At 41.7% G+C, this 18,375-nt stretch overlaps 1 protein-coding gene across 1 annotated transcript in view; it reads right to left on the bottom strand.

Moving 5' to 3' along the window:
• The window catches only part of STARD13 (StAR related lipid transfer domain containing 13), a 507,124-nt gene that overhangs the window by 249,627 nt on the left and 239,122 nt on the right, over positions 1 to 18,375 (bottom strand). The window contains exon 5 of the mRNA XM_065403676.1: positions 2,809 to 2,842. Within this exon, the coding sequence (XP_065259748.1) occupies positions 2,809 to 2,842 (34 nt within the window). The remainder of the gene's footprint in view (positions 1 to 2,808; positions 2,843 to 18,375) is intronic.

Genomic DNA, 18,375 nt, shown 5'->3' with positions numbered 1-18,375 from the left:
CAAACTTTGCCACCTCACTGTTTACTCCTTTTTCCAGATCATTTATTAATATGTTGAACAGCACTGGTCCCAGTACAGATCCCTGGGGGACCCCGCTACATCACTCCACTGTAAAAACTGACCATTTATTCCTACCCCTTGTTTTCTATTTCATCTGCTAAAGATACACCTTAATATGTAGCATGCCCATTATGGGCAAGTTAATTTTGCAACACAAACCTTAAATTCCTGATTTTATTGTGCTTAAATTCACAACCTTGATATTGCATTAATATAGGTTTTTGCAAATTCTGTTTGCCTTTAAAAATATTCCGCTTTAAAAAACAACAACAACCAAGTATTGCCTATAATGGATAATGATAAGGAAACTTACAATGGTAGGGAAACTCCAGTGTTTGTGTTTTAATAAGATGCATATCAAACAAAGAATACTGTATTGCAGTACATAACAGAGCAGGGTAGGAAACTGGTTTCCCATCTGGACAGAATTTCTCAGATTTCAACATTTTTTCCCATCCTGAATTGGGACAAAATGTTAAAATCTTGACAATTTTTGTGAACTAAAACATTTGAAAAAAAATTCAGCTCAGGTCAATTAAAATGCTTTGTTTCAGTCATTTCAAAATGTTTCATTTTGATTTTGACTTTTTACATTTTGTTTTACTATAATGTAACTTACATTTCAAAACAAAGTCAACAACACTTTTCCTTTTGAAAATATCAAAACATGATATTTCAATTATATATAATTTTTTTCCAAAAAAAATTTAAAATGGGAAATTTGTCGAAACAGATATTCTGTCAAAAGTTTTGGTTTTGATTAATTGCAATTTTTGGATGAAAAATTGTTTCACTGAAAATTTCCTGACCAGCTCTATTACATAAGAACATGCCATGGTTAAACTTCAGTGAGCAAATTATGTCATGCAATCACTTGTAGCAAAGCCTATTGGTTTCCAATTTGCAGCAAGCATTCCCTGACTGCAAGATGTGTGATAAATCTTATTTCTCTTGCAGAGACAAAGGATATATTATCGTAAAAGAAAAGCAATTAAGAAATTTATCATAGTCAAAATACTGGAAATGCTGTTTAAATACTCCATTTTGTTTAAAATTCACATGCTTGTAAATCCTTTAAGATTCCAGTCTTCAGTGCAACATATAGATTTTGATTCAAGTAGATATTTCAATAAAGAACTGAAGAAAATATTTCATTACTAAATCAATACCAGCATCTGATGGAAGCTGTTCACCTTTAGAATAAAGTAGACTTATTTTTCATAGGTAAGTATTGACATTGTTTACTCAAAAATACAACTGATCCAGTAGATAAAGTTAATGTGCACAGAAACATAATAGAACTATACTATAATTAACAACCATCACATTTCATTGACACAATGGTAAAGTAGATGGGCTCAGAACTGCCAATTAAGACCTCTGTTTTCTAGGCCAGATTCCAACCATTGTGCTAAATCAGCACCTTTGCCAGCTGATCCGTTGAACCGGTGACACTGGCTGTAAAAATGATTCCCTCATCTATTTCTACCAGAGTTAAGATAGCCCTTGGAAAGACAGAAGATGCAATTTGGGAACAGAAGGAATGGGGGCAGATGCTAATTTAAACTAGAAGAGATCACAGGGTTAGAGGACATGTTCAAACCAGTCCCCCAGCCAGATAAAGAGGAAAAGTAGGGTAATATGGAGACAAAATCATTAAAACAAAGATCCACAATTGCTTTATGTTTAATCAGCGTGCGTTGCATATTCACTGTACTTTGCACTGTAAAGGAAATTATTTTTTTTTCTGATTTGTGCAGATCCAGAAATCCCATACTTCATGATTTTTAAAAGGGTTCTAACGGACATAGGGTTATGTGACAATAAGGATTCATCAAGTCATTCTCTGGGCTTCTTTGCAAAATTCTGTTACTGTTATTAAATACCAATATCACTTTTGAAAACACCTGCCGTTTTCTACATTTCTTCATTGCTCTCAGTTACAATATATTAAAGAACTCTGGACTTAGTTTAGCAAAGCACTCATGCATAGGCTTACATCTCACTGAAATCAATTGGACTCATGAAGTCAATGGGATTTAAGCATATGTTTAAGTGCCGTGCTGAATGAGGACCTCTGTGCACACAGATGCTTATCCAAACCTTTCTTTAAGCTCCTAGCAGTCACACTGAGTGAGTTTGGATTTCTAGGTATTTATTTCCACAAGTGTAATGACTATTGCGATGAACTTGGGTGCCTCACATAAAATTAATTACAAGAGAAATAATTTCCCATGTACTAATCAAATAAGCGGGTATCATTAATACTTAATGGCCACATCAGTCTGACAATGATCCCTCCTTAATGTCCCATAAATGATTTGCCAAAGTCCTGGCTAAATAAATACACTTTAAATAGTGGCAAGAAAGAGGCCAGATTCTGGCATACTGTCAAATTCCACATCACTAACACTGACTCTCTAGAAATATTTTATTTTCTCATATTATTTCAGAAACCACTTTACAAGCTGTAAATCCAAAATAGCAGAATTTGCAACTTCCCTATGGCCTAACAGTGGCTAGAGAAAATATATACACCATGTTCATGGACGATAGTACAAACCTGTCCAAAACAACAGCACTGAAAAACATACAGAATCCGAGTCTAGCATAAACGTCAGATAGTCCCACAGATGTTCCATCAAGATGTATATTCTTTTAACATGTCTATCTTGTTTCTCAAGAAACTTTCAATAGGGTATAACTTGTGAGTAGCAGAATGTCTTTTGCAGAAGACTAGGGACTTACCTGCTTTCTCTTTGCTCAGCTTCTGAGACAACACCTGTAAGAAATAATTCTTTTTTTAGTTTAGCAAGAACACATTTTCCCAAAAGGCTCAGGATATAGTTTTATGACAAAAGTAAGAACGGACTTTAAACTTGAAAACATCACCATCTTGTTTGGGTCAGTACAACCCATAACTTTTAAATTAAAGGCCCTGGGGACAAGATAAGCTTAATTTTCACCCAATTTATGTAAAACCAAAAGACTGAACTGATCCTTCTGGATACCAAGAAGATTCCAGATGAGAACCTCACAGAATCTGCAGTTTGCTTGAGATGCAGCCACTCCCATATCTTGCTATTGTGCATTCTTTGGTCCTGCTACATGATAATCATCTGCACCTCTATCTCAGAAGCACTAAACTGCTACATTGCCTCAACCGTTAAATGCTGCCTCTCCAGCATACAAACTTAACTTTAAAAAATGTATCCTCAGCTCTTAATTTGTATACAAGTTTTACTGAAACATCAGAAAGCTCCTCCCTTAAATACAAAATGTAATCAAATTTTCGACTTTCATACTAGAAAAAAAAATCACTCTTTCTAGGTGAGGCAGCATGGAGTTGTTTTCCCATCCTAGGAAATACTGCAAGACAATTTTACTTTGTAAAAGCCCCATTATGATCACAGTTTAGGTTTTGTCTAGCAAAAGTTGTTCAAGGCTAGGTTGGGTTTAGCTTAGCATGGGAGTGAGATTTAACAACATTTATTTAATGTATTAGCTAACTCTGACCTAACCCCAACCACTTTTCAACCACATGGACAGAGTTGGGTTCTAATTAACCATGTTTACTAACTACATACAAACATACCCGGCCTAGCTACATATATACACTGATACTCTGTTATCTGTTATTTGAGCATAAGCTTTCGTGGGCTACAGCCCACTTCATCGGATGCATAGAATGGAACACACAGAAAGAAGATATTTATACATACAGAGAACATGAAAGAGTGGAAGTAGCCATACCAACTGTAAGAGGTCAATCAATTGAGATGAGCTATCATCAGCAGGAGAGAGGAAAAAAAACCTTTGAAGTGATAATTGAGATGACCCATAGAAGATGTGAGGATATTTTAACATGGGGAAAGGGATACTACCCAATTCCTATGCAGTACAGGCAGAAGAACTAGCTGGCTGTAAGCTCAATCCAGTGATTTAGGTGATGGTGCTCAATTGGAGACAGCAATTGGAAGCAATGTTGAGATAATATCATTGTTATCACTTATATATGCAATGTAGGGATCCTTGTTAGATCCCCAAAAGCTGTTGGATGATGAGATACAAGCAGTGGCCTGAACTCTTTTCCACTTACATTTGGTTAGAAGGTTGCAACCTCTTCTGGAGCTGAAACTCATTCCCATTATCTAGGATTTTGTCATCTCAGGATCAGACTATAGCAATGGAACGAAAGCTTAAGTCTGTGCAGAAATAGAAGCTGGTGCAGTATGTGGCTTTTGGAGCACTGTGTCTCACTGGGAGCATGGGAGCAGGGCCGGCTCTAGGCACCAGCAAACCAAGCACGTGCTTGGGGCGGCACATTTTCAAGGGCGGCATTCTGGCCGTCTTTTGTTTTTTTTCTTCGGGCAGCAAAAGCCAAGAGCCAGCCCTGGCAGCAGCAGCGCGTTGTGCGCGGGGGGCGCCCTGAGGCCGCTGCGGTTCGCGCCGCGGGGGAGCAGCGCCGCACCTTGTGGATGGGCTAGGCAGGCTCCTAGCGGGGGACACTTGGGCTGGGGGCCGCCCCTCGCGGCACACGGAGCCGCCTGCAGATGCCGCAGGGCGGCCGCCCCCCGAGGGCCACAGCTGGGGCTGGGCGAAGCGGCCCGAGCCGCCCAGGGACTGCGGCAGGGCGGCCAGAAGCAGCAGCAGCAGCAGGGCCATAGAGGGCGGGGTGCTGTCGTGCAGGGCCTGCGTCCCGCTCTCTGGGGCTCCGCTGCCTCTGGGGCTACCCTGCCCCGGCTCCTCATCCCCCTGCCAGGGCGGTCACCCGGCTCTGCCCTCTCGGGTCCCGGCCGGTCCTGGAGGCGGAAGCCCTGGATGGAGGGACCCTGGGCTGAGGCGCGGCCCAGGAGCCCCGCTGCTTACCCCGACCCTGCCAGCGCCGGACCGGCTGGAGGTGAGGGGGGAGCGGGTGGAGTCAGCACTGGTGGGGGAGAGCCCAGGGCTGGGGCGGCACGGGGTGTGGGTGGGGTGGGGGAGAGAGCCCAGCACTGGGGCGGCAGGGGGTGTGGGTGGGGTGGGGGTGAGAGCCCAGGGGTGGGGTGAGGGGGGGCAGCCAAAAATTTTTTTGCTTGGGGCGGCAAAAAACCTAGAGCCGGCCCTGCCTGGGAGCACATTACACCAGCGCTTCATGATCTGCAATGAGCTTCTAGATGAAATCTGAGGTGTTTATGTCAGCCTATAAAACCCCTACATGGCCTTAGACTTGCCTGCTTGACAGAGCACTGCTCTCCCTGAGCCATACTCTCACAGAAGCAATCAGCAGAGGTGGTCAAGCTAGAGACTTCCTCAGTTTCAAAGGGTCAGCACTGGTGGTATTCTCCATAAAGAGCCCTCAACTTTGTAATTCTCGCCTACCTCTGGGCAAGGTCTGAATTAGGGCAAGGTCTATCTATGTTTCAAAGCTATTGGAGAAAGTTGAGATGTATTTGGGACTGAGGTCAACTATCTAATACCTGGTTAACTTTGTTGTTTAAACTGGGGATAAACTGCTAGATTTTATTTGTTTTGTTTAGTTCGTGCTTTTAAATTAGTCAGAGCACCTAAGTCCAGGAATAAGTACTTTCTCAGTGTGCATAAATCATCCTCAGTTTTAGTGTTCTAGCATAGCCCTAGGGGCACTAGTTATTTTACAATCAAAGTCAGGCTACAACAACTTCCAATGTCTTTTTAGAACAGCATACAACAAAAGATGCAAATTGTAGTTGGAGCAAACCCAGATGGCAACAGAAATCTGACAGATTAAAAGTGATTTATGGAAATAGTAATAGTAAGGCACTATATAACTGACTATATAACAAAATACATTTGTTGGCGCACTAGCATCCCATCTGAACTGCATGCCAATATCCAATCAAATCCACAGAAAGCATGGATTAGGCTAGTTCAAGGTTCCAGCACCTGCTGTTCTGAATAATAAAGAAATAATTCACTAACAACTCCAGCTGTAGTAATTTTGCAAGTGGAAGTGTTAAATAGAATCCAAAGACAAATATCTTGCATTCATAAAACCATTTACTTGAGCTATAAAAAACAGAATACAGAAATCGGGAGTTTACAGATAGACATTGGCCTCAATCCTCCTCTCGTACCACTTTTACACCAGTGACCTCAATGGATTCACTCCTAATTCACCTCTATGAGAGGAGATTCAGACCCACTTTGTTTTATGAGCACAGCACATAGATAAAGTCTAGTTTATGGAATCTGAGAAATGTATGATCAAGGGTGGGGCCCCAAGTTCATTTGGGGCCACTGTGGAATTAAGTTAAACTCAGAGTTCTTGGTCTTCTAGTTCCTAGAAAAGAAAAGGATGTGTAATATGGGAAACTTGAGTGGGAGGTCATTCTCTAGCTCTGTCTTAAAGCACTTGGTGTATTTGTGTCCGTTATCTCTCTGCTCTCAGAACAGCCAACAATTTAGTAGATAGCTCCTCACCTGTTAGGTCTACTGTCTGAGAACATTGATCTCTGCTCCACTGGCGGCTGTGTCTAGTATGATCTCTGCTAGCTCACTCTGGGCAAAGTCCTGGCTGCCAGGCCTTTCCCAAACCATGCTAAGCAGGAGAGAGAAAAGTCTTGGTTCAGCAAGATACTTTAAAACAGGCATAACTTTAAGCACGTGATTGGTCCCATTGAAGCCACCTTTCTGAATCAGTGAAAGAATATTTGGGGTGTTCGGCAAAAGAGAGAAGGAAAGATTAAGATTCATAGTGTGTGGGGAGGTAAAGAAAAGGAGATTGTGTAGATCAGGGTTCGGCAACCTTTCAGAAGTGGTGTGCCGAGTCTTCATTTATTCACTCTAATTTAAGGTTTCGCGTGCAAGTAATACATTTTAACGTTTTTAGAAGGTCTCTGTCTATAAGTCAAATATATAACTAAACTATTGTTGTATGTAAAATAAATAAGGTTTTTAAAATGTTTAAGAAGCTTCATTTAAAATTAAATTAAAATGCAGAGCCCTCCGGACAGGTGGCCAGGACCTGGGCAGTGTGAGTGCCACTGAAAATCAGCTCACGTGCTGCATTCGGCACACGTGCCATAGGTTGCCTACCCCTGGTGTAGATGCACCCCCAACCCCAGGAATAATTCAAAATCCTAAAGATAGCCCTGAAAGCAATTTCACATATATAGATTATGCAAACAAACAATTAAAATTATGTGGAAATGTGGATAGGAGGAAATATAAATCCATCAATGAAAACAGATCAACATGCTCATCAAAAAATTTTTTCCTCAAATATACACATGATCTCTGACATGCATAAATAGTGTGGGCATGAAACCCACACGGTACAACTGGATTAGATGATTTAATAATGTAAGATTTTGTCCTAGTAAGCTTCTTGTCACATAAAAGCTTTTTTTGACAATGAAAATGACTACGAAATGGGAACTCTAATGGACTCAGGATTATTGTAATCTGCAACAGCACAATGATTCTGCAATGCTAGCCAGTCCTGTAACTTCATCTGCCACTTTCACAGAAATAAAAATGACAGTTGTGTCCAAGAATTTTACTTCCCTCTTCCCGCATCAAATTTCATTAGTTATTAGCCATTTTAAACTCAAATTGCAAACATTTCAAATATGATGGTGGTATTTGAGAACATCTGTCAAACTCCAATCACTGAGTCCAAGCAAATCGCTCCCTCAAAAGAAGAAGAAAAATAAGTAGGTTATTTGTACAACATGAAAGTGACTCTTTCGACATTTAATAAAAAGCCAAGAAGTTCATTCAACATAGATAGGGACTCAAAAATATCATTGTTATCTAATAAACCCTGGCATTTTGACAGCCCACTTGACATCTGATGCTAATAAAAACAGGGTTTTCTATTCTATGGGTTTACATTCTATGGGAAAAAATTGCAGCACAGTTATGAAGCATAACGTTGTCTGAAGATGGCATATGATACAGTTGGATGACTTTTCTTGTTTATTAATAATTATGGAAGGACATCACTTTTAACTTTGCTTGGAACAGAGACTGGAAATCATGCTTGTTGTTAATATTATTGATTAAATAGTCAGCTAGACATTAATTTAAAACTATACATATATACCCAGTTCTAAAGGAGCAATCTAGAAATTCGCATACAAAACTGAGTCACCAGATCAGCATTTTTGCTAGACATTTTTACAAGATTGATAGAAGAAGAAAAAAAGAAAACTCAATAGATATCAGGACTATGTAATTGCGCAAAATAATGGACATTTGCCCAGATCCTCAAACTCCTAAATACCTTTGAGGATCTGTGCCTTTGTGTCTTAATATCTTCTGACACTTATAAGACAAGTCAGTCACTCAGGATTCCATCCTGCCCTCCAATGAGTGGTATAAACAGCGTCAGGCAGTTTTTCAGTACACATGCTGATCTGCACCACACAAAGAGTTGAAGCTACTAATGGATGGTAGAAACAAGCCCTAAGTAATAAGGAACAGTGTGTAACACATTACTGTACTCAAGATTTTTCTCAAAATAAAGTTTTTAAATAATGTGGCATTAAGAGTATACTCTACACTGGTCAGGGAAACCATCTAGAAGGTAACACTACCATAGGACCAAATCCTGGTCCCCTTCCTTCCGTGAATAATTGACTTCAGTGGGACTATTTATGGCAGGACTGGGCCCACGGTGTCCCTAGACCAGCCTCAGAGAAAATGGATCATGAACCATATGGCCTTCATTATAATAACCACAACCACTGGTTCCTAAATAAACCCATCCCCTAAAAATAATCAGTGGAGTTCATGTGCATTTCCAGCTGTAGGCCAAATCAGGTGCTGTTCACTGGAGACTCTGTTGCATGGCCCCATGTTAAACAAAAATCCTGAACAAGCACTAAAAATGTTTTCTCCATATCAGCTTTTGACACAGCTATCATAGTGACAGATCGTTACCTTAGGACCCCAGACATAAGCACCTAGCACACTGTTGATACTGTACAAATAATAAAAATCATTAATCTGGCTGCTGTGGAAAAGTCACATGACCTGAATTGCTAACTGTCTAAAAGTCAAATCTAGATCAGTACACTTGAGTTCAATGGGTGTACTCACTAGAGTAAGGCATGTAGGATTTGATCCATTGTCATAGGTGAGCCATAAAAAGATTTTAAAAAACCCACTGTAGACATCTTTAATGGATGACCCTAAAGACACTTTTATTGCTTTCAAAAAAGAACTAATTGAGATGTGTGCTTCTATCCTCATGGATCTAACCTGTATTCTACAATGTTATCAAAACAGAAACCTTTCATCAATGCTTATACAAAATTGAATATATTTAAGTGACAGTGTTTTAACTGAAGTCACAAACATTTTAAAACTCCACCACTTCATATTGTTTCCCCTATACCCATGAAAAGTTTCAAGTAGCTGTCAGAGTAAGAATGTACATAAAAACAAGTGGGTTTCTCTTTCGGTGTCTTGACAAAGGGTTTAATTTAAAGACCATACATTATTTCTTATCATTATACTGGCAAAGTGACACTTCCTGGTTTCTGTCTCACAGAATCCAGATATCTGCAGCATGCAGAATTTTTTACCTTGTGCAACAACAGAAAATGGAATTGAAGTTAATATTTTAGGCTGGGATTTTAAAGGAGCCTAAGGAAGTTAAACGCCCAACTCTCATTGAAATTCAAAGTTCATTGAAACTCCCTGGAAAATTCAAAGTTCAGTTCTAAAAATCCAGAAAATTGTAAATTTTGCCTGCAAGTACAAAAGTAGAATTAGTCACTGTATGTAATTTCAAAGGCTTCAGGGTAATTTCACCATTAAAGAATGGATTAAAAAATAATTTGTTCCTTATTAATAAAGATCTAAATACACTTTTCTCTAGTATAATACTTTAATTGGTAAGGTGAAGGACAAATTCTAAAAATAAATCCTTGTACTAAATTACCGTTGTCTCTTAAAACTTGAACATAGCCTCCACTGTTATGACCTTTTTTCCACCACAAATGTTTTCTTCAAGTTCTTCCCCTAGATTTTCTCCAGGTCCAGATCAACTGTCAGAGAAGACCAGATTTATATGGTTCTTTATCCTCTACCTACTACTACTTTGTATATATTCCGATGCACTGAATCATGCAGATATGTAATAGAATGTTTTTAATAAGCCATGTACTGGGGACAGTGGGCCAGCTAGTGTATTCATCATTGACATGAGGCAGAGATGTGGGAGCTAAGGCAACGTTTAGTGCTGGTGTAGTGTTTGAAGTGTTGATCAAATAGAAATGTAGCTGAAAAGGACTTAAAAATTGTCACTGTGAAATAACCTGTTAATTAGAGGGGGGGAAAGGTTTACAATAATTGAAGCAGAGTAACAATAAAGTCTATAATGATGAAAACCACTTTTAACAATATTAAAACTGCCATCAAAAGAAAACAAAGCGAATGTAGTTTATACTAAAAGAGCAACCATTTTACTAAGTTATAATTTATCACATTTAAACATCAAAAAGTTCTCTGATTAATTTACAGAATGGAATTATGCTGATTTTCAGCAGTTGATAATCTGGCTCATAAACTTCCAAAAATTATAACAACAGAGGCTAGATCCAAGTTTTAAGAGCCAAGGCCCATTTAGTACAAGGATTTACTTTTAGTGCATCAGGAACATCTACCTGCTATCAGTATAAGAAGCATAAGCAGAAAGTACTCCAAAAAAGGGGTTTCATTAATCCCTTCCATCATACCTGTCACAACTGACTTGATTCTTTCTGTGACTTGCTGCTCTAATATTGTATTTGATTTGGTGGTTTTGTCTTACTTTCAGAAACACTGCTTCCCTCTCACCATCACTCTGCAATACTTTTGAGAAGATCAGTCTTGATAAGTAAAAGGCTAACATGGCACATTTCACTTAATGCTGTTCCTCATGGATCTTAAGTGGGATTTAGTATCATCCCACATGCCTCTGGCCTTGACCTATTTGATTGATGCACGTGAATGAAGTCACAAAGTTATAGGAGGATAGGGATGGCAGACACGAATGGTTAACTGCTTTGTCTGCTAAATTTGGACCCAGTCTGAATACAGTTTCAAAATATTTAAATTATGTAACTAGTAGTAAGGTGGTTTTTTTTTTCTTGCTTGTATGTTGGCATAATGTTCAATACACTGTATCACTGCGGATTTGTTCAAAATACCACCATAATGTGTTTATTGTGGAAACAAAATGTTCCTGTGGTTTACAACAGATTCACAAATTCCAAAAGGGGTTGACAGAGAATGATCAAGAATGACAAGTTGCGTCAGGCAATATCTTTTATTGGACCAACTTCTGTTGGTGTGAGAGACAAGCTTTTGAGCTTACAAAGAGCTCTTCTTCATGTCTGGGAAACGAACTCAAAGTGTCCCTGCTAAATACAAGGTTTGAACAGATTGTTTGGCATAAGCAGTGAACACATATTACAAGGGACCATTCTCCGACACCATCTATTATAAAGAACTCAGAGAAGACCCCACACCACATTTGACCCAGGAATTTAAAGATATCATCAAATCCTTTCCTAAACAACTCCAAGAGAAACTCTACAAACACATCCCCCAGGAACCCACGCCAAGGACCTTCTACATACTTCCTAAGGTACACAAACAAGGGAACTCAGGCAGACCCATCACATTTGGCCACAGCACTCTTACTCAAGGAATACCAGGACTCATAGAAACCATCCTCAAACCACTCCCTATACACCAACATCCCTCACAATGACAGCATCTCTGCCTGCCTTAAATATTTACAAGACAATGTACAACCCTCAGATATCCACCCCAAACACATTGCCAAATGCATCCATTTCATCCTCACCCATAACAATTTTACATCCAACAACAAACACTTTGTCCAAACCATGGGGATCAGCCCTGGTTACTAGGATGGCTCCCTAATAAGCCAACCTCTTCAAGGGCCACCTTGAAGCAGAATTTCTGGACAAATGTACCATGAAACTAATATACCTGAGATACACTGACGATATTTTCATCCTCTGGACAGATGACAAGCTCCGTCATAGATTTCAACCACAACTTCAACAACCACCACCCGTCCATTAAACTCATTCTGGAACACACCTACAATAGCATCAACTTCTGGGATACCACGACCAGCTTCAACAATGGAACCCCTCAGACAACTATATACAAAAAAACCCACAGATCACTACACCTACCTTCATTAATCCAGTATCCCAAACACACCTACCTTCATAAATCTACCCCAAACACACCAAAAAATCTGTTATCTACAGCCAGGCACTCAGATACCATGGAATATGCTCCGAGGAGAAAACAAGGATATGCACTTTATCACATTCAAAACTTCTCTTCCAAACAAGGACACTCTACCAGGGAAGTAGATCGCATCCTGGAATGGGCCATCCAAATACCCTGAGAGACTCTGCTTCAATACAGAAATAAAATCCCCTCTGATCACACACCCCTAGTTGTCACTGGAACCTAAATGGTGTATCATCAAACAACTACAAATCATACTCGATGGGGACCCCATCCTGAAAGAAATCCTTCCTGAACCCCCTCTTTTGGCCTTCAACACTCCCCCCAAACTCTCCAAGCTCATCATCAGAAGCAAGCTGCCCAAAGACCAGGACATAGCAACTCAAAGTGCCACCAGACCATGCCAGAACAAGAAATGCAGAATCTGTAGACATATCTCTACTGCTACAATGATCAAGTCCCTCCTGCCCACAAGACATCTTTCAAGATCCATGGATCTTATCACAACAACATGTGGTATACCTCATCCAGTGCACTAAATGCACCAATAACAACTATGTGGAATATGACTAACTTATGACTAACAACCCCCAGGTTAATGGGCCACTTCAACTTGAATGGTCCCTTGAAATATGTGTTAACTACTTATGCTAAACAATCTGTTCAAACCTTGTGACACTTTGAGTTAGTTTCCCAGGCCTGAAGAAGAGCTCTGTGTAAGCTCGAAAGCTTGTCTCTGGCCTTATTTACATTACAGTTTTGTCAACAAAACTTATGTTGACACTCAAAAAGCCCCATAATAAAAATCGGTATTGCATGTTCACTCTCACTCTGTCTGTCCGCAGAACGTGTCCACACTTGGGGCCCTAGCATCGACAGCATGAGCTGTACACTGTGGGTACCTATCCCACAGTCCAGCTCAACACCTTCTGACGCTAGGTCTTGTGGGAAGGCAGAGCAGATTAAGGCACATCTTGGGACTGGGCTCAATGTCCCATGATGCCTTGCTTTCTTCCCAGCATTCCATGGGCTTCCGGCTTTCTTTTGTGGCATTTTTCAACGGCCCTTCTTTGCTGTTCACCCCAGCATCTTTGTGAGAAGGGATGGATCCCGCACTGCTCTCCTATGCTCTGATAACTGTCATGAAGACATCGTGGATGGCAGTGCAGTTAATCACAAAGTTCCTAACTGAAGACAACTCCCAGTTGCCTGACATGCTGCGTGATATGAATAGGAGCAACTTTAGATTGCTTTTGGCATTCACAGAACAGTTGCAGAGGGTGGACCATCGCTTTTGGGCTTGGGAAACAAGCACTGAATGGTGGGATCATATCATCATGCGGGTGTGGGATGACGAGCAGTGGCTACAGAATTTTCGGATGTGGAAAGCCACCTTCCCGGAACTGTGCTACTGGTCGGTCACAAATCAATTTGGAGTTGGGAAGTCAACTGTTGGGGCTGTGTTAATGCAAGTGTGCAGGGCAATTAATTGCATCCTGCTACGAAGGACCATGACTCTGGGAAATGTGCATGAAATAGTGGATGCTTTACAGAAATGGGTTTCCCTAACTGTGGAGGGGCGAAAGATGGCACACATATTCCAATTTTGGCACCAGACCACCTTGTGATGGAGTACATCAATAGGAAGGGGTACTTCTCCATGGTGTTGCAGGCACTTTTAGATCACTGTGGGCATTTCACTGCCATCAACGTGGGGTGGTCCGGGAAGGTGCATGATGCACGCATCTTCAGGAACACTGGCCTGTACAGAAAGCTACAAGTGGGAACTTTCTTTCCAAACCAGAAGATTACAGTGAGGGATATTGAAATGCCGATAGTGATCCTGGGAGACCCGGCATAACCTTTACAGCCATGGCTCATGAAACCTTACACAGGAAACCTGGACAGCAGTATGGAGCAATTCAACAACAGGCTGAGTAGGTGCCAGATGACAGTGGAATGTGCCTTTGGCAGATTAAAAGCGTGCTGGCGATGCCTTTATGGCAGGTTAGACCTCAATGAGGATAATATTCCCATGGTCATAGCCGCGTGTTGTATGTTGCATAATCTTTGTGAAGCTAAGGGTGAAAGGTTTGCTTGGGGATGGAATGTTGAGGAAGACGGCTTGGCTGCTTATTTTGGGCAGACAGATACCAGGGCGATCAGAAGAGCCCAGGGGGTGGCAATTCGAATCAAGGGGGCTTTGAGGCAACACTTTGAAAATGAGAACCAGTAATTTATCACTCTCTGATTCGTGCTGCAATGTTACATTACAGGTAGTTTTCCTAGGAAGTAATGGTGACATTTGGGGCTTTACATTCCAGTAAGCACATGAATAAACTGCCTGTGTATGTATTGGTAGTGCCTGCTATCTTAATTTGTAGGGAACAAATAAAGATGAGTTACCATTCAAAAACTTTGCTTTTATTGTACCACCCACCCACCCACCCACCCACACAAAGATGCTTGGTGGGAAGGGAGGTACCAGGCAAGGGAAGACTTTCAGAGCTGTGTGTAGGTCCAGCTATCATTTTGAAAGCTGTCCGAGGGGGTGGAATGAAGGAGAAACTGAGAAGTCCCGGAAAGCAGAAAGGACTCTGCGAACAGAGTTGGGGGGTGGGGAGGGGGGGGGGGGACATGGAAAAGAGTCTAAGGATTTACACAAGCGAGCAGCATAGGGATCAGGGCAGAAGCAACAAGCATGTAGTAGATGTACCCTCATTTCCCCCGCCTGTGGACAAGTGTGGGAGAATTTTAGAATTGTTTTTCCTAGTCAGCTGCACCACAATCCTTGAAGAGTGCTATTTTCCCCATGTAGAGTGCCCCGCACCCAGCTAACACTCACCATGCTTTGGGTGTTCACAGAGATGCGTACTTGCCAAGGGTCAGTGAAAAAGTGATGGTTATGTTACAAAAGGTGTATTTTACTGAAATGTTTCAATGCTGTGCATGAATTTAACAATCATGCTTCTGTGCACCATTCCTTCTGCTTCAGCAGATGTGGCCTTCAGGAACATCCCACACACACCGGCCGAGCGTTTCCCCCAGATAAGAAAGTGCCCAAGATGGAGCAAAGAAGACATGTTCCGGGAGGTACCGTACTTCTCCAATGCACAGAAAAGGGAATGCAAAGAGTGGAGGGAAGCCGAAAGGCAGGACAGAAAAGAAAATCAGGAATTTGTTAAGGACACTACTGAGCGGATGATTAAAGTCATGGAGGAGCAAATACAGATACTGAAATCCTTAATAATGCTGCAGACTAAGCAGATGCGTGCCCGCCCTCCCCTGCAGCACATTCAGAACTCAGTGCTAATCTAGACACAAACATTTGCAGGGTATCAGGACATGGGAGCTTAGCCTTGGGCAAACTACAAAACTTTGTGCTTCACAACAAACATGTGGAGAGCCTCAGGCTATGTCTACATTTGCAGTTTCACCGGTGATAGGGAACCGGTAAAAGAAAAGCGCTGGTTTGTGTTCCCACTTACTTCCACAGGCGTCAGATCGTGTTCACATTTGCAGCACTTCCATCGCCATGAGAGCAGCGCACTGAGGGCAACTATCCCACAGTGCAGCTCTCTCCATTTTGAGGATAGGTCTTGTGGGAAGGGGTGAAGGTGATCGCGGGGCATCCTGGGTTCCTGCACAGCCTCCTCTCCCCAAACACTGATCAACTCCAGTAGCTCAGCATTGCTCCAAGCAGGGGATCATTTGCTCTGTGGAGCAGCCATTGTCACCTGGCCAGACGATAAGTGAGCACTTGCCAAGAAAACAGGAAGGGGAGTTTCAAAGTTCCCGGGGCTTTACAGGGGGAGGGGCAGACGTCTGTTTACCTGGCGTCAGCGCAGCAGAGCTGCTGGCCAGAGTGGTCACCTAGGTGTTGTGGGATATCCTCCGGAGGCTAAAAGTTGTGTAAACAGGAAGAACGTGTCTTCACTTGCACATCACTGCAGAAGTATCACCGGTAAGAACTGTACGCCTCTTGTGGAGGTGGTTTTCTGTTTGCGGTGAAACTTCTGAGTTTTTCGCCACAAAAAGTCATTGGCAAGTGTAGACGCTCCCAGGTTTTTTTTACAAAAAAAGGGACTTTTGCGCTTTAAATGGCAAGTGTAGACATGCCCTTAGTTATCAACATAATTAGCATTTACAATCAATTAGCTCAAATTATAACAGGACCACCAACTCTAGTCTAGACAAAGACAAAGCATGAGTCCCCCAGGCTAGACAGGACTTGAATTTTTAATATAAAAGAAGGCAACATAAACATATCTTCCCTCCCCAAAAAACCCAAAACAAACGTACAACATAAAACACCGAGGCCCCCAAATCTGCATGCCTTCTTTACACATCAGAAGAAAATCAAACAAAGGCACAGTCTCAGTTATTGACCCTTTACAGATCACCTTTAAAAATGAAATTATCCTTTACATTCCTAATTCTCCAAAATCAGGGTAACTGCCGATTTTGTGGGGCTGAAAGACTGGATCTCGGTGAGAAAATTTGTCCCTTTTCACCGTTGCATGTACATATAGAAAAGAGTGCTGGGAGCACAACAGAATAGGTTAGGGTAAGAGAAAGATGATTAGGGGAAAGAGGCCCTCAAAAAAACCTTGTCTTGAAAATAGCCATAGGGTTGGTTCAGTAGTCAAAATTTTTGAGGTGGTTTAAGTGAGATACAGTCCCACTAAAAAAAATCATGTAACATCCAAATTTTATACTTCTTATAACTCTCTTTTTTTTAAAAAAACAACAACACATATTTGGGGCTCAAACTATGTCTCTGATCCTGATATTACTCTCTTGGGATAAATAGTGGATAATTTCCACCATCCACTTCCCTTTTGGGGAAGCAATAATTAAAATGCTATTTAGGGGCTGGGGTAAATTTAGGTAATTTGATCAAGAGGTTCCCAATATATGTCCTCCCCCTGCATTATGAGCTTCTTTTAATTTTCAAAGTACTCTAAGATCCACATGCATAATGAGATTATCTAGGATATTGATATACCACAACAGGGGCAATGGTGCTAGTTTGGAGTAATTTGGTTCAGGCTTTCCTCAGATACTGTCCCCCGCAATAAGAAGAAGATTTTAATATTCCAGTTGCTCTAAAACTGACATGCATAGTGAGATTACCTTGTACAATGGTATTCCACAACTGAAACTGAGGTAGAGGGGAACTCCCATTGAAATGAATGGGTCATTTCACACCACCCAGACTATTGTGTTAGACTGTTCATCTTTTTGTAGTGTCCTAATTCATCTGAGCACACCCCACTGAGGTGACTAGGCCATTCCACACATCAACAGTACTCCTGTACTGCAGAAGGCTATGCAGAGCCCCTTCCTTTTTGCTAGCTCCCTGAAGTAGATACAAAGTCTGGGACTCCCTGCTATTCCTCTTGCTGCCTCCAGCTGGTAGATGTGCTCCTCACAGCCCATCAGTTACCATTCTCCTTTCTTCCCATGGCCCTTCCAGCCCTACCGGGGGTTCGTGGGCACCAGGAGGAGGGCAGAGCTGGTAGCTAAAGGATTCCCCTTCCAGAGGTGCCCTCCAATCATGCCCCTCACTAACAGTTCTTCCTCAAGAAACAAGGGAAATTAACTGTCCAAAAAATGTGGCTGATGCAGGCCTTGTTTACACTACAGTGCCTTTGCCATCTAGACTCACCTCTGCTTAGTATCCTCTTCAACTCAAGAACTGTGTTTCAGATTCCTGCTGGCACTGCCAGTCTGACATGCCTTCTCTGGCTTGTCAGATTGGGTTTATATCTACTGGTGAACCCCAGCAACACTCACGAGACTGCTTCCCAGGCTGGTGAACTACCTGTGGTTCATTAATTTTATAGCAGTGTAACTCCACACTGATTTCATTGGGGTCGCTATTGATTTACACTGCTACAAGTGAGGAGAGAATCAGACATAGGGGCCGACTCTGTGGGTGCTCTGGGCTCAAGCACCCATGAAAAAAACAGGGGGGTGGTCAGCACCCAGCAGCGACAGCTGTTCGGTTCGGTCGCCATTCAGCTGGGCTGCCGTTCAGCTGTTCAGCATCTGGCCTGGGGC

Source organism: Emys orbicularis, chromosome 1 (assembly GCF_028017835.1).
Source record: "Emys orbicularis isolate rEmyOrb1 chromosome 1, rEmyOrb1.hap1, whole genome shotgun sequence".
Classification (NCBI taxonomy): domain Eukaryota; kingdom Metazoa; phylum Chordata; order Testudines; family Emydidae; genus Emys; species Emys orbicularis.
The sequence above is the reverse complement of the archived record's forward strand: the minus strand, read 5'-3'. Positions and strand labels throughout refer to the sequence as shown.